Source organism: Centrocercus urophasianus, unplaced genomic scaffold (genome assembly GCF_019232065.1).
Source record: "Centrocercus urophasianus isolate 14NV4802_14NV808 unplaced genomic scaffold, USGS_Curo_1.0 seq_30, whole genome shotgun sequence".
In the NCBI taxonomy this organism is placed as follows: Eukaryota; Metazoa; Chordata; class Aves; order Galliformes; family Phasianidae; genus Centrocercus; species Centrocercus urophasianus.
In genome coordinates, this window is record NW_024884867.1 from 5,481,972 (window position 1) to 5,502,736 (window position 20,765).

A 20,765-nucleotide genomic window follows, 5' to 3' on the forward strand; every position below is an offset into this window, starting at 1 on the left:
ACAAATGCAAACACAGCCTGCCCTGCTAATCCAGCTCTGCAGGACTATCCTTACGAGGGGCAGCATTAGCCAGGCCAGCAGGCAGCACGCAGGCTTCAAAACTCCTGTTCCTGCATCCAGCAGCATTTTAAGGCACTTCAATCTGCAGACATGCTATAAAAGCTCTCCAGAGGTCCAGCAACTTTAATTTGGGTAAGTAAGCACAATAGGCTTACTTCCCCTGGGGAGCTGGTGTTTTCTAGGTCTGTCATAAAGCATTAGCCTCTCGTGGTGGTCCCCAGCCTCAGGAGCGCAATTGCATTTCTAAAGTGCAGAGCTACAGCAAAATAATCAGCAGTCACTTCCCCCTGAAGAAGAGGGTGCTCGGTGAGGGTACTGGCACAGCTAGCTAAGCAGAGTGTTGCACCTGAGATCAGAGAAACGAGCAAATCCAAAGCGGATCAGGGCTGAGCCACAGCAGTGAGCGGGATGATCCTGCCATGCTCTTTCCCTCATTATTAGCATTGGTCCCATTAAACAAAGCCACTCAAGGTGCTTGCAGAAGTCACCAAGACAGCTGCTTGGAGAGCATAGTGGGAACATGAAACAACTATGTGCCATTTCCTGTTCTAACAATTGCCTTTTGCCAGCAGAAGGGACAGCATCCACACGGTCACCCTGTCAGTGTGGTGACACCAGTCCCAAAGGCCACCAGTGCACAACATCCAACACCTTTCCTCTGTGGCCACGCTTATCCTGATAGGGCATAACTTTGACATGAGTGAGCAGAGGGCTATTTCATGCCCTACCTTGCTCTCCAGCTTCTCAGTGTTCTGCCTGAGCTCACTGCACGACTGCTCCGATCTCTCCAGCTTCTTTCTGAGTGCCGCCAGCTCCTTCTAGGTAAGATTGCAGGAAAACACACAGTGAGAGCTCTGGCATCCTCAGTTTGCTTATGATGGTCTTGTTTTCTTTTAAAAATAAGTGGGAGAGACACAGCTGCCTTATTAAGAAAATCTAGCAGACAGCTTTGAAGGCTGCTCACTGCAAATTGCTGGGACTCCAGCTCCTGACATGAATTCCATTGGAGGGAATGTCAGCTTTGGTCTATGTACAGAGCACATCCTCATATGTACAGAGGCAGTCTCAAAAGGAATGACGGAATGGAGATTGGGCAGTGTTTGTTTTATTTGAGCCAGCCTGGAAACATCTTGTTAGGACATCCCTAAGGCAAAAACACGAATGGGATGTTGGGGAATATGGACTATGAATTTAACAGAGGTCTCATAGCATGACAAATCAAAGAATGGATTAAGTTGGAAGGGACCTTAAAGATCACCTAGTTCCAGCTCCAAGGGGTTGGGTGAAATGTGACATTCCCAGGCCAGTAAATACCCATCATCAGTTCTGGCCTGGATGGAAGCACAGCTCTGGCAACAGCACAGAGAAAAATTCCCTGCAACAAGGCTGTTTGGGTGCTCAGCTCACCCATCATCCCAAGAGGCTCAGCTCAGCAGGTCTAGCACCAACGACCTCTCAGGGAGGACAAGGCAGAGCTCCTAAAGCATCTCATCTCATCCTGTCCCATCCCATCCCAGCCCATCCTGTCCCAACTCATCCCATCCCATCCCATCCCATCCCCTCCCATGGAATTTACCTCTTTTACTCGCAGCTGTTCCTCTGCCAGGTTAATGCTGAGCAAGGGCCGCACACGGCTCAGCAGCTGCCACCAGGGCCAGTGCCGGACCGCCTGGAAGACCACCACGTTCTTCTGGATGCAGCGGACAGCAAGGCGTTGTACCTGCAGGTATCACAGCATCCCTGACCCTGTGCAGCAGCCCAAGCACATATCTTGGTGGACTCAGGGCATGCCGACCCATGGGATGGGTACCTTCAGCCTCTTGAACTTCTGACGGCTGAGGAAACCCTTACAGGCTGCCTGGAGGAGGATCAGTTTCTGAGCTATCAGCTTGTCACGCTGCTTCTCCAGCCTGGTGAGAACACCTGCCTTCAGGAACACCTATGCAAGGAGAGAGCGATGTGCACCCCGGGAGCAGAACAACCCTGGCTCTGAGCACAGAGCTGCCCCGGTCACATCCGAACCGCATGCACCATCTGCATAATGCAGCTTCAGTAATAATGAATGACACTCCTGAACCCACAGGTACACCCCAAGAGTTGCATTTCAAAGAAGCCAAACTGAATCAAAGAACAATCCCAGGGAAGATCGCTTTCTTGAGATAATGTTATGATTGCTCCACCACCTACTTGATTGTCTCATTAAGGTCTGTATTAACTTCACAAGCCAGCGAGTTTTAGAAGCTAGTGCAAAATCAATACTCAAAGTGATGGCAAAACCAAGTGCCATATAACAAGATGTGACTGCAGCTGCTATCGCACTATTGATTAAGTACAAGGGTTTCATAGAAGAGATAATTGCAAACTGCACTGCGCGGGATAAAAGAAAGTTATTTCACTCCACAGAACCATTTCATGAATTCTTTCTTTATAGACTCTGAGAGCTGAAGGCAAGCATGCATATGAAATTAATTTTCCTTTGAGATTATCAACTTTAAGTTCATATTCTGTTGCTGGGACAACTGCTGCCCGGTCTGGCAGGTTTCACCCCTTCTCAAAGAGATCAAGCTCCCTGAGCCCCATTGCTTCTATGGGACGTGGGAGGTGGCTGGGTTGGGTTTCAGGACGAGGCACACTGTAACCCAGGGTGATGCCTTTGTACCTGGCTGCGTCCTATGGCCACACTTTTCTTCTCCAGATCCAGCGCGTGGAAGAGCTCCTCGATTGCCTGCAGGGAGGGAATGCATTGCGGCTCCCAGCTCATGCGCTGCTGTGAGTCCCCTCTGCCTTCTTTAATGACAATGTTGACCTTTTCTGACTGTCAGACTTGTCTCATTAAATCCCGAGGTCTTTACTGAACGTGCATGCACTCTGGCAGTTTGCACAACAGGGCATATGTCCGTCTTTGATTGATCTCCCCTCAGCTCTCCGGCTTACCCACATCTCATTCCAGGCATGCGGATGACTCCCCAGCCTTGCTACTGATTTATTATAAAACCTGTTCAACTGGGAGATCCTGGCCTTCGTTCCTTTGGTGCCAGCCCAGGTGATGCCCAGCCCTGGGAAATTCATGCTCTTTGACCTACATTAGGTCCCTGGGGTGTGATTCTGCTTCGTCCTCAGCTTCACATATTTTGGGACACTCCCAGCCCTAACCTAGCAGGGTTTCCAAAGCTCTTTGCTCTTAAGTATTAAAAAGAAGCAGTAATAGGCTTCATTTCCAGGCTGGTTTCTCCAAGTCCTCTCCATGGTGCAATAACCTTGGAAAACGCAGCCCACGCTAGGAGTGATTACAGCCTTTGCAAAAACACAGCCTTAAGGGGGAGAAACTCCGGGGCTGAGAGCAGAGCACATCACCCACTGCTGCCAGGAGAGGCTCAGCAGAGCTTTAGGCATTGACCCCACAGCCCCAGGGGCAGCCATGACAATAACAGCGCTGAATGTAATGAATGGCTGAGCCCGGAAGGAGCTGCCCCCTGCCCCAGGACAAGACCAAGAGCTCCTTTGAAGAGCTCCGGTAATAGCTCCTAATTGCAGAGAGAGCCCTGACTGTGCTGAGCATGGGCACGGGCAGAGCCCAAGATAGTGCTCTCAGTCAGGACGTACCTTGCTCTCATCTGGCACCTCGTAGGCAGATGTGCACTTCTTCATGACAGCTGGAGCCAGCACCTGGAAGCGCCGTCGGAAGTGGGTCAGGAGCAGGTGGTCCGCGTACCCTGGGGACAACAGACACCTCTGGGCAGGATGCATGAGCTGGCGGTGAGGTTTGTATTGCTGGGAAGGGAGGGAGCAGGGCAGGGGCTGCTGGGGCATGCAGCAAAGTGGGATGCAGTTGGGGGGGCTGGGGGAGCTGAGCAAAATGATGGCAAAACAGAAGCAGCAGGAAGGGAACGAAAAGTGCGCTCGAGGCGGCTGGATAAGATGGCACACTGCGCAATGCAGGAAATGTCCCCAGCCCCCTGCTTCGGCCTTTTGTGACCCCACAGGGTGCAGGAACAAAGTCATGCATGGGTCTGCATAGGGAGCACGGGGCACTGCACTCATTGTGCTCAAGCTGAGCCACCAGCAGTGAAGAGACCTCTCAAAAATCCCTGAAAGCACTGGCAATGTGGTGAAGCAGGTCCAGTGAGAGGCAGGACATGAGCAAAGCGTGGAGGGCTAAGCAGGGGCTGCAGGGGGCAGTGCATACCAATGCGGTGCAGTCGCAGGGCATCCAGAAGCTGGCTGCCCCCCAGCTGGGCTCGCAGGGCCGGCACATCCAGCAGCGGCGGGTCTGCTTTCTCCACCGCTGTCCCAGGAACCAGGGAGTGCACAAAGTGCAGCTGAGAGCGCCACAGGAGGCTGGTGAGAGCGTCCTAGGGGAAAGAAGAGGTCAGTGGGACTGGAGGTAACCAAGCAAGACTTCCTCCCAAAGCCCCAGGTTTTCTGTTCCCAAATGCCATGTCTCTGGAAACAGGGCTCTGAGCACCTAGTCGAGTTGTAGATGTAGGTGGCCTTTAAAGGTCACTTCTATCTCAAAAAATTCTGTGGTTCTATGATTCCACTGGGCTGAGGGGAGCCAGAACATGCACGAAGCTGGCTGCTGGGTCTGCTGGGAGCCCAAGCACCCCACTACAGCGTGAGCAACAGGAGGCTGGCGCACAGCCAGTACGGAGGGCCAGCATGCTTAAGAGGATTAACCATCAGCACAGCAAGGTGTGCATGTAATCTGCTTTGAGACTTGTTTCCTTGCGATGCTCTCCCTGAGCTGCAGCGGCCACCTGCAGCCAGCGCAGCATCCCCAGCCGAGAGGAGCCACGCACAGCCCTGCTCCTGCCTCTGCACTCACCGCCTGCAGCTTGAGCTGGGCGCACACCGATCTCCTCCTGACTGCTGCCAAGTTGCTGGCGAAGACCTTTCTGATGCAGGCATTGCGCTGCAGGGCCGCCTGTGAGCACCCTTCCAGCCCCGCCACAGCACGGCAGACCCGCGGCACCCCGCGGCGCAGCATTGCCAGCTCCTGCAGTGCATTCCTGTGGGCAAGAAAAGAGTGAGGTGCTGGGTACGCAGTGGGGGCAGCACGGAGGCACTTTGCTGCCAGCAACCTGCAGCCCGAGGTCAGTGCCAAATCCAGCACTGGTGCTCATGCAGTGCTGCCCCACAGCTCCTGGCTTCTCTCTGCATCGAGAACCCCGCTGCTTGTCGCTGTTAGAATTTCCCTGAACCAAAGCCCAGAACAAAATGAGCCGGCAGGGCTTAAGCAGAAGGTTAAAATCATGGTGTGTGCAGAGGCATCTGTACCAGCGTGTTTGTGTTTCAGCTCCAGTAGTTTACAAGGTTGCTGGATGCAGCAGGGGAAAGAGAAGTGCTGCTACATGGGTGCCTCACTGCCTCTGCACTGCGATGCTGCAGAGCCAAGGACATTGCAGGGCCCTTCCAGCTGTGGGACAGCAGCACCCAGCATTCTCCCCACGTTGCCTCCCCTGCAGCAGGGTTACAGTTAGGCTTAGGATGACATGACGTTGCACTGCATTTGATTTCATTTCACATCACTGGATTGCATTGAATTCCACTGCATTTTATTGTGTTGCATTCCACTGAATTTCTTTGCATTGGGTTAGGGTTAGGGTTAGACACAGCTCTACTGCTTCAGGTAATTTTGATGGGGAGTATTATGGGATGGCTTGGATGGGATGGCATTATCCACCAGCTCCCTGTTGAGCATCCACCATAATCAAACCATGCACATCTAGCTGCTCATCAGCTGGGGCTGGGTGGCTATGCATCAAATCATTTGGCTTTGCTGCCCTACCTTACTAAATTCTAAATATTCCAACAAAGCTGGACCAAGAGCAGCTTTTTTCCTGGCTTTTTCCTTGCTTCCTTCCCCATCTCATCCCTCTCCCATGGAGCAGCCACAAGCACATGCCCCATACTCACAGCTGAGATTGCTGCAGCAGCTGACTGGCGTTCTCTGCAGACAGGTTGAGCTTGGCCTTGCTCACCCAGCCTGCCAGGTCATAGCGCACGGGGTCGGTGCCTAGCTGGTGTGGGATCTCAAAGTGCAGTGCCTGCTCACACTTGCGCACACAGCCGGCCCCTGCAACAGCAACAGTGCCATGAGGGGGTCAACTGCACCCCAAGGGGGTCACCATCAGGTTCCCATGGGGCTACCACTGCCAGCAGGGCCAGGAGATGGCATGCACCTAGCAGAGCATTTCAGACCATGCTCTCCAGGCACAGTACAGTGATGGTGCATGGGGAACCCACACTGTTTTCACTGATGGGAGAGAACCCAGCTCTGCGTTTCTTAGCAGAAGAGGATTGCCCAAGAAGGAAAGTGAAATAGTTAATTTTCTGGAGGGTTTCCATAGCTAAATGGTGATTCCAGAAGCAATGCAGCTGGAGTGTGGGGAGATGCCCAACTCACCATCCTGGTCAGATCCTTTTGGGGCAAAGTAAGAGCAGAGGCGGTCAAAAGCAGCACCATCTCCAGAGCTTGGGATCAGCACCTCCTCATCCAGGATCCACAGCAGCCCCCTGCGGTCGGCCCCCAGGCTGCTGGGCAGCACCTGTGGCTGTCAAAGAGTGGAGGTGTCTCTTGGGTCACCAGGAAAGGGACGGGGGGTGGCCAGGAGCTGCAGCCAGCATGCCCCACTTCCCAGCATCTTTGCTCTAAGCTGAGAAGAAAGGAAACCTCTGCCCAGCTGTGTGCCCCTGGTAACTCATGCCACATGCACTGCACACAACGAGGCAGCACGGCCTCTGCAACCCTCCGAGCAGAGGAAAGATGCTCCAGGCAGAGCGACCAATTCCCCCAGTGGCCACCAGGCCCGGTTACCTGCGAGGGGTTCAGGTCAACGATGGACAGCGTAACCAGTGGAGAGCGCTCTGGAAGATCAAAAGACACCTCAACATTTTCCTGGAAAACATTATTTAAAAGCTCACTTCAGTCAGGAGTCCGACCGCAGGTGTGTGCACACGGGGAGGGAGATGGAGCAGAGCTGCCACCAGGGACACTTCTGTGGGTGCAGAGCAGCACGCTCCAAGGGCTCCACAGCACTCGGTGAGTGTCAGACAAGCTGCATAAATGATGGATATGATAATAACAGGACCGAACAAGAGAGCACCGAGGAAACAATCAATTATTAACGTGCAGCTGGCGGGCAGAGCAGCCATTCATGTTCCCTTTCTTTTTCAGGTTGGCGGGGCCAGCAGTTCTCGTGTTTCCAGCACCCTGTGGCGTTTCTGGGGCTCAGGGGGTGGCAGCAGAAAGCCCCATGTTTGGGGCAGGGCAGCACTGGCACAAGGCATGGTGATCCCACCAAGCTCCTTCATTTCATGCTCGGCTGGTAGCTGCATATTCATCACTACTGAAGGGCACATCTATACTTACTGGAGACAAGCGCTGTGTGAATATTAAGCCGTGGGAATTCAACCATTTTTCCAGAGCTGAAGGTATTAAAGTTACTTCTGCAAGTTTAATAAGTTCATTTTTGCCAGTAGATTTTCCAGCAGTTTATTTCTGCGATAATTTATCATTTTCCTTTCTGTTCTCTATTATTCAACACCTGAGCTAATTTAGGAAAAGCCCAGCTGCACCACCAGAAGGGTGCAGAGCACCTCAGCTGGGAGGAGATGCCTCACAAATCATAGAATGGCTTTCATTGGAGGGGATCTTAAAGCCCACCCAGTTCCAACTCCCTGCCATGGGTTGGTTGCCCCCCAACACATCAGGCTTCCCAGGGCCCTATCCGTGGCTTTGGAAGTATATCATATGTTAAGTAGGCCAGGCCCTATGTTTGGTTAAGAACTTATTTACAGAAAACATGGATGTTGATTAAGTTTTTGATTAGGAATTAGAACCAGGAATTTTTAATTTTTGTGGTGACTATTATCAACCATAGCAGGGTACATGGTACCTCCCCAAAGGAATGCTGAGAGCCTGCTTTTGGGCACCAGATGTCCTGTTCAACTAGGAGAAACAGCCTTCCCTAATCAGAATGTCTGCTTGCTGAAGATTTTTAATTAACTGCTGAAGGCTCTGAATTTATTGCCAAGTATCCTCAACGTCGTGCTCACCCTCGTTCTCACATGGCTACTCTATGGCCCCTGCATGGTTATGCCGTGTTCAGCCTTTGGTCCCCTCACGTTCTCCCTGTGGTCCATTCGTGGTTACCCAATAAATCCCTTCATACTGACTTCACTGCCAGTCAGTTGTCCACCCTGTGATCCCTTCACGCGTGATTCCTTGTTCACACCATGGTTCCTTCATAGTCACCCAATGGTCACAACATGGTTTTCACACATTCATCAGGTGGTCAGCACATGGCCCTAGAATGGCTGCCCCATACTCACTTCTTTGATGCCTATTACTCCCTGCATCCCCCTGTTTTACCCTGTGGTATCTCCACAATCACCTCATGGTCACACCATGACCATGATCCTTTTACGGTCATTCAATGTTCTCACTTTGGTCCCTTCACGGTTGCCTCGTGGTTTCTGAATGTTCCACCCTGTGATCCCCTTATGGTCACCTTACAGTCAACCCATTTCCCCTCTGTGATCTTCTCAAGGTCAAGACATGAGCCCTCCATGGCCGCACCATCTCCTCCCCACAACCTCTCCATGGCCATTCAAATGTCCCTCCATGTTCCCATGATGGTTACCTAATAGTCACCCCGTGGCCTCACAAATGCCCACGAGGACACTGCTGGGGGCAGAAGGAGGAAGGGCCTGCAGACCCTGTGTTCCTGCAGCACTCCTCCATCACAGCCCCGAAGCGCCGTCCCTTTCATCGCAGCAGCTCACAGGCACTGCATGTGCCCAAGGCAGCCCCCTGCGCCCACGCTCACCTCTTTGTACCTCTCCATCTCCGAGACAAAGGTTCTCTCGTAGAAGAGCCCCTGCAGCCGCTCATGCACGTAGTTGTGGCACAGCTCCTCAAACGTGGCTGCCCGCTGCCCCCCCTGGTGCCGTGGGTTGTGGAAGCCAGGGGTGTCCACCACCGCAATGGAGGCGATGGAGAGGTGCTGGGATGAGAAGGACCTGGGGAAGGGCACACAGCGTGGGGTGACACCGACCCTCTGCTAGCTTCCAGCCTCCCCCTGCCTGCGTCCCTTCCTGGCACCCTGGGTGTTTAGAGCCATTGCCATCGCTACCGGCACATGGACTGCACAGCAGCATGGCATTTCTCTCCAGCCACCACTGCAAAGCTTTGATAGGTGGTGATGGGTCGGTGTGGGGAATAAAGTCAAGCAAAGCAACGCTAGCTTTAAAGGGAGTAGGGTACAGCATGATTTAGTGCTGCTATTCAAGAGAATCTTCTGCAAGGTCTTAGAGTACCATCACCGATTTCACTTTGGAATGCGGTTGCTAGGAATTAAAATGAAAATATTCAGCCGCAGGTAAAAATAGACCCGCTGGAACAACACAGAGTGTTTCTGAGTACTGGGTTTCATGTGGATGCTGACTTGTACACATTGGGCTGCACATCTGAATTGAGAGAAGTGAATTGTTTGGGGTCTGATCCTCACCCCCGTGTCAAGCATTCCATTTAACTGAATGGGTCATTTCAGTACAAGGGATGCCCCTCCCTCCCATTTTTCCAGACGGAGGTGGGCAGGGGAGGGATGCTTCGCAACATTTCGATCCCCACTTGTGACCACACAGCAGCTGCATGGCTCCCTGTGGGCTCCCTGCACACCACTAACCCCAGCTCCAGCCTGCGATATCTCACCCATCACCGAGCTCTGCAGGACGCAATGCTGGCCCCATACCTGTTGATCATGGAGACGAGTGCAGCAAAAAGCTCTTCGTAGAGACCTGAAGCCATTCCCTCCACACACTCCACACCTGTCATCTTCTGCCCTGCAGAGAGAGGAGCAAAGTAATGCTCCCTGCCTGTGCACAGCCACCTGTGTGCTCACAGCCCCTCCAGTGCCCCATGCTTTGTACACGTGCCCCAGGTTAGGCTATGGGGCACAGCAGAAGCCCACCCTGCTGCCCCCATAGCATTTCTTTCTTCTTTCCCTCCCCATTTCTAGGGAGGGCCCCATCGCTGATCTTCCAAGAGGCATCACCTGCACTCCTTCATGCCCAGGTCTCTTTTCCAGGTGGTAATCAGGGCTCTATCGCATTCCCACATGGAAATAGAAATATCCCATGTGGAAATAGGAACTCCATGAGGAAAGGGAGAAGGGAGTGCTGGGTACCTGAGGGTCCCTCCTCTTCAGAGGGCCTCCCGCCGCTCCGTGCAGCCGCCTGTGCCAGGATCTGCTTCAGGTGGTGCTTGAAGACGGCGGTGCTGAGCTCCTCCAGCTCACAGCCCAGCACCTCAGCAGCGTGCGTCGCCCACTCAAAGCGCATGAACTGCTTTCGGCCCACTGCGAAGGGAGGCAGGGCATCAAACACACACAGAGACAGCACATGGGATGGAGGGGGGTGGCGGTCCTGCAGCAGGGATTCCATCAAGGGCATCCTGCACAGCACCGCAGCCCCCAGCACCTGCTCTGCATTAGGAGCATGAAGAACACTGCTGAGCTTGGAGGGGTTTTGCAGCCGATGCTCTCGGGTGTTGCAGCCCCACGTGCTCTGCAAGCCAGCAGAGAGCTGCTTTCCAATTCCTTTCATTGCCATGGTGCTCAGCTTTATGCCCTTCTCTATAGGCTGCTGCTTTAATTTTCAATTACGGTGGACGTGGTCGGGCGCTTCTCTCACTCCCTGCCTCTGTAACATCTCCAACAAATCTGAAAAGCTTTTCCTCCCTTCCCTGGATCGATTTGACCCATTTGGGTCATCACTTGGCATAATTTTTGGTTGGGAATGAAACATCTCTGACCAACACATCACAGTGTGTTCCCCACTGCTCTGACCAGGGAGGGCTGAGCAGTTTAGGGCAGATTGCAGCTGGGCTGAATGCCTTGCAACCAGCAAACACGGCAGCAAGCAGCCCAGTGGGGTGCTGATGGGATTACCACCTGAGGGGGAGAGGAGGATCCTCCCGGCTGGATGGGGTAATCTATTTGTCCTGCTCTAAATCCTCCGGTCTATTCTCCACTGACCGGCTGGCTGATGTATGACATGTTGAAGCCTATATATAACAATGGGGAGAGCTGTGTAATAGCATGATTAAAGAAATCTGCCACTCTGGCTGCGTTTCCCCAGCTGTTTGTAATAAAGATGTCAGAGCACTGAACAGATAGTGCCATAACTCGAGGGGCACAGAGACAGCCTGCTTGGAGCAGGAAAGAGAAGAAAAAAGAAGGACAAAATCCTGAAAATATTCCCCAGGTGCTTCTCCCTGCAGCAGGAAACCCGAGTGCTGAAGAGCAGAAGGCTTTAACAGAGAGAAAAATGGGCAGGATGCAGAGGCCAGCCCTAATGCAATCTTTTCCAGGGATCATTGTGATGAACGACACCAGGCAGCAGAGCAGTGCTTCCCTTCCCAGCAGGGCGAAGCAGCAGAGCTGGTGTAACAAAACCAGACGTCCCTGCTCTGCTCTCAGCCACCAGGACAGGGGATCCAGAGCACTGTGCAGAGCCCTGGGTCCTGCTGCACAAGGCAGACCCCACATTGCACAGATACCCTGCACCTGTGTTTCTAATGCAACGCCTATATGCATCCTGAAGGAAGCCAAAACCACAAGGAAGAGCAGAACCCTGGCAATGCCACCCTCCCCCTGCAGCACTGCAGCTTCATCCAAAGCAGCACTGGAGAGGGAGCTGAGTGCCGACCCCGGCTGTGCCCGAGCCCTCCTTCCCGGTTAGAGAGCTGATGAAGAAATGAAAATACACCGCGGTCCGCGGCGCACAAAGGGGACCGAAAGCTCTTTTAGGTGAATGGGTACCTAAGGTGCCCTGCCGGCCTCTGGATGTCGGCTTGTTTCTCATAAAAAGAGCCGCTTCGACGCATTTCAAAAGCAAAGGGGAATTGCTGACACCTTGGCTTTGAAATTCAGCCTTTTCTTCTCGGTGTTTTTCTCGCCACAAATGCATTTTCCGCTCCCAGCCAGGGGGAGATGGTGCTGTTCCCTCCTGCTTCATTCCTGGGCAAGAAGCTTTGTGACGAGACGACGGCAATCAGCAGAGGGAGCAAAGCGCAGGGAAGGGACTCGGAATGCACCGTGCGGAGGAGGGGCTGCCCTCGGTGAGAGGATGCTGAGCGCAGATCTTCAAAGGGCATGAGAGGGAAGGGAAGAGATGGCGATCAGGAGACAGGTTTAACCACATTAAAAGAGTCATCGCCCCCGCCGAGACTTTTGCTCCATCCGGCTTTGATCCATTTTTTATCCGTATTTCCTTTCATTTCTCCCCTTTGGTTGACACACGATGGGGGAATCGATAGCGGAGCGAGTGCTGCTGAGACATGCTCTGATTGCTAATCCCATACGCAGCTCCGGAGCCCCAGCACAACACTTCACATTGCTCTTCACACCACGAGAAGTGCTCCAAAGCTTTGTGAATGCAGCCCTCGCCTGACTCCCGAGTGACATGCAGGCAGTCCCAATGTAAATCAGAGCAAATCGGCTCAGGTAATTACAAGAATGGATTGAAAATGCTAACAAAGCATTCAGGCCCAGCTGATGGCAGGCACCAAGAAGGAGACACATCTCCAAATCCTGCTGTCCTGGAAGCTCTTAAGGCAGAAGGGCTTTGGTTTTACCAAAAGCTTCTTTGTGACACTCTACCATATAAAAGGGGAGAAGGGAAATGGGGAGACGGAGCGTCAGAGGGAAGGGGAAGGAGAATGCTCTCTAAGTGACGACAGCATTTATCTTTTTAAAATAATTAATAGATGATTAATGGCTTAAATTACCACGAGATGTGTTATGACACATTGCGGAGACATTTATGGATGTCTGTGCTGAGTTTATAGCAGCCTTTACACAGCCCTCATAAATTGAAGGGTGTAAATCAACGGGGCTCTCTCCCAGACGGGTTAGCACACCGCTTAACATAATTCACAAGGGATATGGCAATCTCTGTATGCTTGTATTAACAAAGCCTTCATAACTACAGTTCTCATCTGGAACCGTTCTCGTGTAGCTCAGGCACTGTATGAGGCACTCAAGTGATGACGCCACGACTGGTGCCACGAGGTCCCATGGCAGCTCACCTCCAGAAAGCAGCACCCAGCCCTGCCCACTGCACTGCCAGTGGCTGTGGAGGAAGGAGGGGACAGCCCTTACCTCGGCAGGCCCCCGCGGCTCCCAGGTGGTGGATGCCAGCCAGCACTCTCCACACGGCCACCTGCTCCTCTGCTGTGATGCCCAGCACACCCATGGCTGCTTGCAGCTTTGCAAACGCTGCGCTCGCCTTCTGCTTCTCCTCGGGCTGCAGGGAGAGAGGGAGGATATATGGGGCACCCAAAAGGATGGGGGAGTACAGCTGGGCAGGCAGGAGGGGGACGATGAGGGGACACAGAAAGAGACATGGAACAACGGGAGCATCTCTGCATGGAGAGCCTGGTGCTTCTGACACAGAATATCACAACTATTCCCTCAGCTCAAATCTGTGGCACCAGTGGAGCTCGAGGCCTCGCCGTGCCCTCAGCGCTGCAGCAGCCAACTTGTGTGGCTCCAGACTGGCACTGGAGCTCCTTAATGAAGATTGAATACTGAATTCACTCACTGGTGATGTAACTGCAAATTGCTGCGATTCATCCCAGCACTTGGGCTCATTGGCGATCTGCCTAACCTTTGTGAAGGGCTCAGACTAATAGGGAGCTGCTGCTGGATATCAAATGTGGTGCTTTTAGCCTCTAAAATTGCATTCTGCACTCTCCAAAGGAAACACTCAGCCCCAGAGCCACTGCCATGGTGCAATATCAGGGCTCAGCCACAGGTTGGAGAGGCACAGGGCTCCATCAGTGCTCCTTACCTTTGAGAAGGGCTTGATTCCAAAGGCGTTGCTCTCAGCCATGTGGTGCAAGTGCAACGTGGTCCTACAAGGAGTTTAGGAAGGCGAGATCTGAGCCCTGCTCTGTGCCATGGAGACCACGCCACTTCCCAACTTCCCCATGCAGAGCACGCTGCTCACCTCTGTGCCACATCCAGGCCCGCCAGCATCATAGGAAAGACGTTAAAGTTGCTCTCCCCAGGGGGCTGCTGGGCGACACGGCCCCTCTCCAGCAGCATGGTCTGCAGAGAGCAGAGATGGGCATCAGTGGCAGCCCCCATTCCCCAGCACACAGGGCATGGTGTGGGCACACAGAGAATAGACAGCAGCACCCACAGATGGGGAGATACCACCAGGAGCTGGGGAGGGACTGGGATCTCCCTGCAGGGACTTGGATGGCGTTGGTCCCAGGGACCCTGAGCTCAGTAGGTAGCAGTGCCCTTGGGGTACCTGGAGGTGAGCGGCGGTGATGCGCCCAGCGGCACTGAAATCCAGAGAGAGGATCATGGAGAAGCGTGTGGAGCTGCTGTTCTGCTCTGTGCTCACTGCCCCAAAGGCTCCCAGCACCGTGAACATTGCCTGGATCTTCTCCACTGCAAAACCAACATGGGCAACCCTTGAGCAGTACATTGGGAAGCCTCACTCCTGCCCTCGCCTCCGCTCTCCATGCAACAGCTCCAAACCCAGACCTGCCTTCGCGCTGCTGATTGCTCAACAGCCTACCTGAGCCCCAACTCTTACCTGAGACCCAACCCATACCTGAGACTGAGCCATCCACACTGCCTGCCATGCCAACCAGGTGCTCCAGGGCCAACTGGCAGCTCGTGGTCTTCCCTGCACCGCTGTGCCCCATGGGCACGATGGCCTGGTCCCGCCTCTGGGCCAGCAGGGTCCTGTAGGCTCTCTGTGCCACCGAGCAGATGTGTGGTGCTGTGCTGTCCCGCCTCCCCTTGGACACCTGTGGGCCGGGGGGGAGTCCCAAAGAGTGATCAGAGGGGTTCTCGTGGAAAGAGACTGGAGATGTTTCACAGTGTGGGAATGCTGCAGAAAACCCCTGAGAATGCTAGTGCACCTCAGGCACTGTTCCCCAGCCCGCTCCTGCCCCAGCACCAACACCCCCATGGCGGGTACAGCAATACAGTGATTTTCTCCCAGAAATCGGGAAAACTACTTGGCTGGGAGCAGCGCCCATATGCGAGCATCGCAATTCCTGAGCATCACCCAGCAGCATGCCCAGCCCCGAGCATCCTCCTGCATCCCTGATCCCAAGCATCAACCAACAGCACCGCCAGCCCCGAGCATTACGCAAAGCATCCCCAGCCCCGAGCATCACGCAGACCACTGCGGCGGTCCCACGGTGCCACCTGCCGGCCTGCAGTTCCCAGCTCCTGCGCAATGTCCCGCTGTGGGTTCGGTGGTGCGGTGTCCGCCTCCCAGCATAGAACCGCTCACCCCAGGGTACCACGAAGGGTCCCACGCCCAACCCCTTACCTTCCCCGCATGGGTGCTGGCATCGGGGCCGGGCCGGATGGCCACCAGGCTAGGCCCGGCGTAGGTGTAGGGGAGATGGGAGCGGTAGCGATGCTGCAGTGTGTTCAGGGCGCTGCACTCATTGAGGTTGAGGAGCATGGCCAGGTCCTCAGCCAGGTCCAGGTGGGGAGGGTTGGTCTGTAGGAGGCAATGGGTGCTGTCAGGGAGCAGCCGTGGGGCAGAGCACAGTGCCATCACCCTCTCTTTGCCGGCACCACGTCCACAGCCACCCTAGGCCGTGTCCCACCAAGTACACCCCGTAACCCAGAGCCAGCCCCAGGTAGGCTGGAACCCAGTGTGGGCTCACCCTCTGCACGCTGTCCTCATCCACCTCAGTGATGCTGCCATCTGCATCCCGGCGCACCCGCACTCTGCCCGCTGGCAGCTCTGGTGTCCCCACATCAGGTTTCAGCTGCGTGGCTGCAACATGGCAACCATAAGCCACTGACACAGTGCCGTGCCATGGCACACCAAAGGCCCCTCCGGCCCTCAGTGTGGTGAGTTGAGGGCTTACCAAGCACGAAGCCATCCTGCTGCACGAGCCACACTTTATCCGCTTCGTACCACACATCCTTGGGAGCCTGCAGGAGGAGAGAGCAGCACTGCAGGGAGCTGGATTGGAGCACCACAGCCACAAGGACTGCCTGCAGCCACAGCCACAAGGGCAGGAGAGCTGCATGACACCAGGACAGCACTGTGCACAGGGCGACAGCTGCAGGCATTACCTGCTCCTGGTCTGCACTCTCTCCTGTCTCCTCTTTACTCTCCCCAGGTGCTGCTTTGCTCTCTGCCAGTGCCTCTTCACCTCCTTGCGGTGCCTCTTTTCCTTCTCGAGGCTCTCCCTTTGCCTTCCCGACTCCTTTTGCCACACCTTCAGGCTTTTCTCGAGTGCCTCCTGCTTCCCTCTTGGCCCCCTCTGACTTGTTTGTGCTTTTTGCAGGCTCTTTCATTTCCTTCGGCTCCTTCTTCCCACCTCCAACATCTTTCTTCATCTTCTCCAGCTCCTTCTTGCCCAGCCCCAGCTCCCTCTTGGTGCTTGCTGTGCTGGAGAACTGTTGGCCACTCAGGGCTGCTCCCTTCTCCTTCTTGGTGCCCTCTGGACCCTTCCCCTTGGGCAAGTCCCCCTCCTTCACTTTGCCACAGTGCTGGGGGCCCTTGCTGATCGCTGGGGCTGCAGATGGGGGGCTCCCCCCAGGGCATGCAGCCTTGGGGCTCTTGTCCTCTCCTCCTTTTTTCTTCTCAGGGCTCTGTGGCTTTACTGCCTGAGGACCCTCTGACCGAGGGCTCTGTGCCTCCGTGGGAGCTTTGCTGGGATCGGAGCTAGGCGCAGCCGTCCCGGGGGGCAGTGCTGTGTGTGTTGGTGTCCCCTTGCCCCCCTGCCCACCTGCCTGCAGCCCGTTCTGCAAAGACTTCCCCACACTGACCACGGTTCCTTTGGCAGCTGGGGAATCCCTGCTCTGGGCTGGACTGTCCTCCACCACAGGCTGCCAAGAGAAGGAGAATGCTCTGACCCGAGGCCAAGGTGGGACACGCAGTGCCCCAGCCAGCCCTGGCCGCCTGCAGTGCAGTGCAATGGCTGCTCACCTCCTCCTTCCCACTGGCCTTGGCCGCCTTCTTCAGCCTCGCCTCCTTGGACTCCTTCTCAGTCTCACGGACGAGCTGCTTGATGAACCCACCAGGAATGACGGAGAGGAGTAGAGGGGGAGCAGATGGTGGTGGGCCCCGGTCCTCCTCCCGGATCTGTTAGAAGCAGAAGTTGGATTATGGGAATGCACAGCCCAGCGCAGCGCAGCAGCACTGCAGGGATGTTGGCAGCACGGCTGTGTGCAACAGCTGAGCCAAGCTTTGTTTTTTGGGCATCACTTAGCGTGCAGCAAGGCCATGGGCAACAGGTTGGCACCAGGTGAGGGGCTGCGCAGAGCAGCAGGACAAGCGGCAAGAACAGCCCCACGTGCTGCTGAGGGCATGGCAGCTCCAGCACTGCGGGGCATGGAGCTGTTTGCAGCGTGCAGAGCCCTGTGCTGCCCCAGCCCTGTGCAGCAACCCTGCAGGGAGACCCGAACAACAGACATTGCTCAAAGCAGTAAATTCAGGCTGAGAAGTGATGCCCATTCGGAAGGCCTGGGGACAAGGCGAGCGCGGGGACGTGCAGCACGGGGACATGGGGACACGAGGACCAACACTTCCCTTCTGCTCCCAGAGCGCGAGGCGCGAGGAGATGGCCATGATGGAACCGGGATGGAGCTTTACTGAGAGCGGAGGGTGAGGGGGAGAGAGAGGAGAGAGTTAGTGAGGAGCAGCCGCCACCGGGGGCCCTACAGGAACCCTATAGGAACCCCATAGCCCAGCTGGCACCGGGGCAGGAGCGGCCACGGAAGAGCCGTGTCGTTTTACAGCATCGGAGGGCACGGCCACGTGCAGCCCCGGTGGCAGCGTCACAGCGGCGTTGGTGGCACCGGGTGCAACCGTGCCTGGCCCCGCTTGGGGCTGAACCCAGCCTCACCTGTTGGGATCATTCACGCACCGTGCAGACCGCAGCCCTGGGGCCCTATCGCCTTGTACAGTAAAGGGCAGGAGTGCGGGAGCCCGGTGGAGGAATGCCACTTGCCTTCTTGGGCAATGACCCCGGGCGCCACGTGCCCTGTCTGCCGCCTGCCCCAGAGACCATGGGGAACCAGAACTGACCCCACACCAGCCCGGAGCGTGGCCCTACAGTGCGGCCCCACAGAGAGAGAGCCCCCAGCCCACCCCACGCCCACAGCCAAGGTGGACCCATGGGGAATCCACGGCACAGAGCAGAGCACAAAGAAGGCTCGGGATCAGCCTCAGCACCTCAGCCATCCAAGATGGGAGCAGGACAGAGCCCCACTTGGGCCACAGCCGTGTGGCTCTGTTCCCCACACTGGGGCTGCCAAGGGGGGGGGTCCTGTCCCACTGCCCCCTCGGAGGGCCTGGCAGGAGCCCCTTCCCCATTTCCCCACAGCCTCCAGCCCGGAGTGCTGCTGGAAGCCACCCCTGGAGCGGTGCTGCCGCTATCGCTCTTCATTCCCACCTAAAAATAGCCGAGGGGCCCAGCCCGGGCTGCAGCACAGCCCGAAGGTTCCAACGGACCCCCGGCCCAACCCCACACCCCCAAAGACCCCCACGGATCACCCGTACCTGCGTTTGGTGCCGGGGGGCAGCGGGCCCACGCCGGGACCCCAGCGAGCCGGGAGCGCAGGAGGCAGCGGCGGCGCGGTGTGGGACTGCCTGCGCCTCCCCCTCCGCCCCCAACTGCGGTGGCAGCTGAGGTGACACATGGCCCTGCTAAAAATACCCTGCGGGGCTGCACCGAGCCCTGCTGCTCCCCAGCCTGCAGCCCCACAGCCCGCCACCCACCTCAGTGCCCCAGGCATCCCCACATCTCAGCGCCCAGCACCGTGCCCCGTGGCACAGAGAGCCCCGGCCCCAACAAGAGCTGAAACTGACCCTGTGATCCCATCTGCTGGGGGTGCTTCCAAAGCCCATTGGTTTCCCAACGCCGCTCGTTGGGGCGAAGCGCAGCGAGCTGCGGGACAGGAAAGGACCACGCGGCACATGCACTCCAATGACGTTTGTTTTTTATTGGGGTTCTCGTTGTATGAGAGCAGTTGACCAACACACAGAAGCAGCTTAGCTGTCCCCAAATGATCCTTTAATAAAAATACTGGCGGGACGGACCGAGTGCGGCGTGGCACGGAGCACACGGCCGGGGGGTGGGGGGGAACCTCCTCTGCACAATAAATATGAAAGAGCCAAGTACATAAAACAAATCGTGATCCTCATAGTTACAATATCTAAAGTTATTTACAGATACTGGCTTTTCCCACCATTAAATTACACATTGAAAACGGGTTCTCTTCAATGGATTTCTTTAGTAGCTATCGCTGTGCATCTGCTCCTTTGTTGGAAGGACTGAATTTAGGCACTGGAACAGTGCTGATGGAAACGCCTCTCGGAGGACGCTCTCACTTTATTCTGTTTTTCAGACTCGCTGCCCTCTCACTTGTGCTCCCAGCTCCCTCCCCTTCCAACAGCCGCCCCTTGCAGCCGGGAGCTGACAGCTGCAGCCCCACAGCACCCGGCTCCAGCATGTGCCCAGCTCCCCACGCCAGGCTCTGATGCCCCAGCACAGCTCCTGGCTCCGTGCCGCGGCAGGCAATGGGTCCAGGGGCCTGACGCTGCCCACCAAAACGACACATCACCCCCAGGATGGCATTTTTAACCCCAAACAGCTGCATGACCACAGGGTGGAAATCTAAAGCGCGTACTGTAACACCTCAACGTCTTCCTCCAACTGCGGAGCCCACGATGGGAACCGGGCTTATTTTTGGTTGGTGAGCTATCTGATGCTATTTCTGTACCTCGCCAGGGCAGGACGGCTCTGCTACAGACAGAAATGCAGCTCTCAGCCCCGTCCCAAAGCACTGCTCCCAGCACACGGCCCGCTGCCCATCCCAGCCACCAACAGCACTGAGGATCTGCTCCGCTGCTCTGCGCCAACACCGACCCAGCACAGCACAAACAGCTCTGAGCTGATGCTCACCTCCCCTTCCCCAGTGCCCTACAGTCTCTCCGGGCTCCCTCATTAAACCTTGCAATTAATAAGCCTTTTCACCATCCGAACAGCCTCTTCTCAGGCCATCAGTTCTGGTTCAACCCAGCAGAGATTAACAGAGAGATAAAGGGGGAATTACAGCTACCAGTCAGACTGAGGGGTGGTTGGAAAGGATATCTGAGATGCTCTGCAGTCGTGGCGCTCAGTGACAACGCCATGCAGGGTGGTGGCACTGAAAGCAGTCGGACTTGGATGTGAAAAACAGAATAAAGCTGACAGCTCCTGCCTAAAGGGCCCTGCTGCTCTGCAGCCAGCCGTGCACACGGAGCAGTGCTGTGGAATGTCAGAAGTTGGAGGAACGCGTATTTAATAAATAATATAAAATGCTTTCTTTCTTTCTTTCTTTCTTTTTTTTTTTTTTTTTTTGTTAAAATAGACTTCTTGGTTTTATACCGACAGAGCAGAGCGACCTTTACATAAACAAAATAAAGCTGAGTCTGTGGTGATTCGTTTAACACAAAATAAAAATACAATTTAACAACAGTATTCGATCCACACGATATGTACACCACGGATAGAAATCAACAGGAAACAAAAGTAGATCATCTCGGAATTCCTCAGATGTTTGGATATACATATGTTCTCCATATACTTTAGATATTTTCCTTATTTTTTTCTTTTTTTTTCTTTTTTTTTTTTTTTTTTTAAAATATTAAAATTAATA

At 55.1% G+C, this 20,765-nt stretch overlaps 1 protein-coding gene across 1 annotated transcript in view; it reads right to left on the reverse strand.

Annotated features, from left to right (window-relative positions):
* Positions 1-17,706, reverse strand: part of MYO18B (myosin XVIIIB) — a 43,297-nt gene extending 25,591 nt beyond the window's left edge. The window contains exons 1-24 of the mRNA XM_042828906.1: positions 17,647-17,706; positions 17,050-17,205; positions 16,191-16,949; positions 15,980-16,046; positions 15,773-15,885; positions 15,427-15,603; positions 14,695-14,893; positions 14,386-14,528; positions 14,077-14,177; positions 13,918-13,981; positions 13,227-13,371; positions 10,251-10,421; positions 9,816-9,906; positions 8,892-9,084; positions 6,878-6,958; positions 6,467-6,614; positions 5,977-6,136; positions 4,886-5,069; positions 4,247-4,412; positions 3,664-3,773; positions 2,720-2,785; positions 1,871-1,999; positions 1,637-1,780; positions 789-878 (exon numbers count right to left, since the gene is read on the reverse strand). Of these exons, the coding sequence (XP_042684840.1) occupies positions 789-878; positions 1,637-1,780; positions 1,871-1,999; positions 2,720-2,785; positions 3,664-3,773; positions 4,247-4,412; positions 4,886-5,069; positions 5,977-6,136; positions 6,467-6,614; positions 6,878-6,958; positions 8,892-9,084; positions 9,816-9,906; positions 10,251-10,421; positions 13,227-13,371; positions 13,918-13,981; positions 14,077-14,177; positions 14,386-14,528; positions 14,695-14,893; positions 15,427-15,603; positions 15,773-15,885; positions 15,980-16,046; positions 16,191-16,949; positions 17,050-17,205; positions 17,647-17,691 (3,702 nt within the window). The 5' untranslated portion in view covers positions 17,692-17,706. The remainder of the gene's footprint in view (positions 1-788; positions 879-1,636; positions 1,781-1,870; positions 2,000-2,719; positions 2,786-3,663; positions 3,774-4,246; positions 4,413-4,885; positions 5,070-5,976; positions 6,137-6,466; positions 6,615-6,877; positions 6,959-8,891; positions 9,085-9,815; positions 9,907-10,250; positions 10,422-13,226; positions 13,372-13,917; positions 13,982-14,076; positions 14,178-14,385; positions 14,529-14,694; positions 14,894-15,426; positions 15,604-15,772; positions 15,886-15,979; positions 16,047-16,190; positions 16,950-17,049; positions 17,206-17,646) is intronic.
* Positions 17,707-20,765: the final 3,059 nt, after the last annotated feature.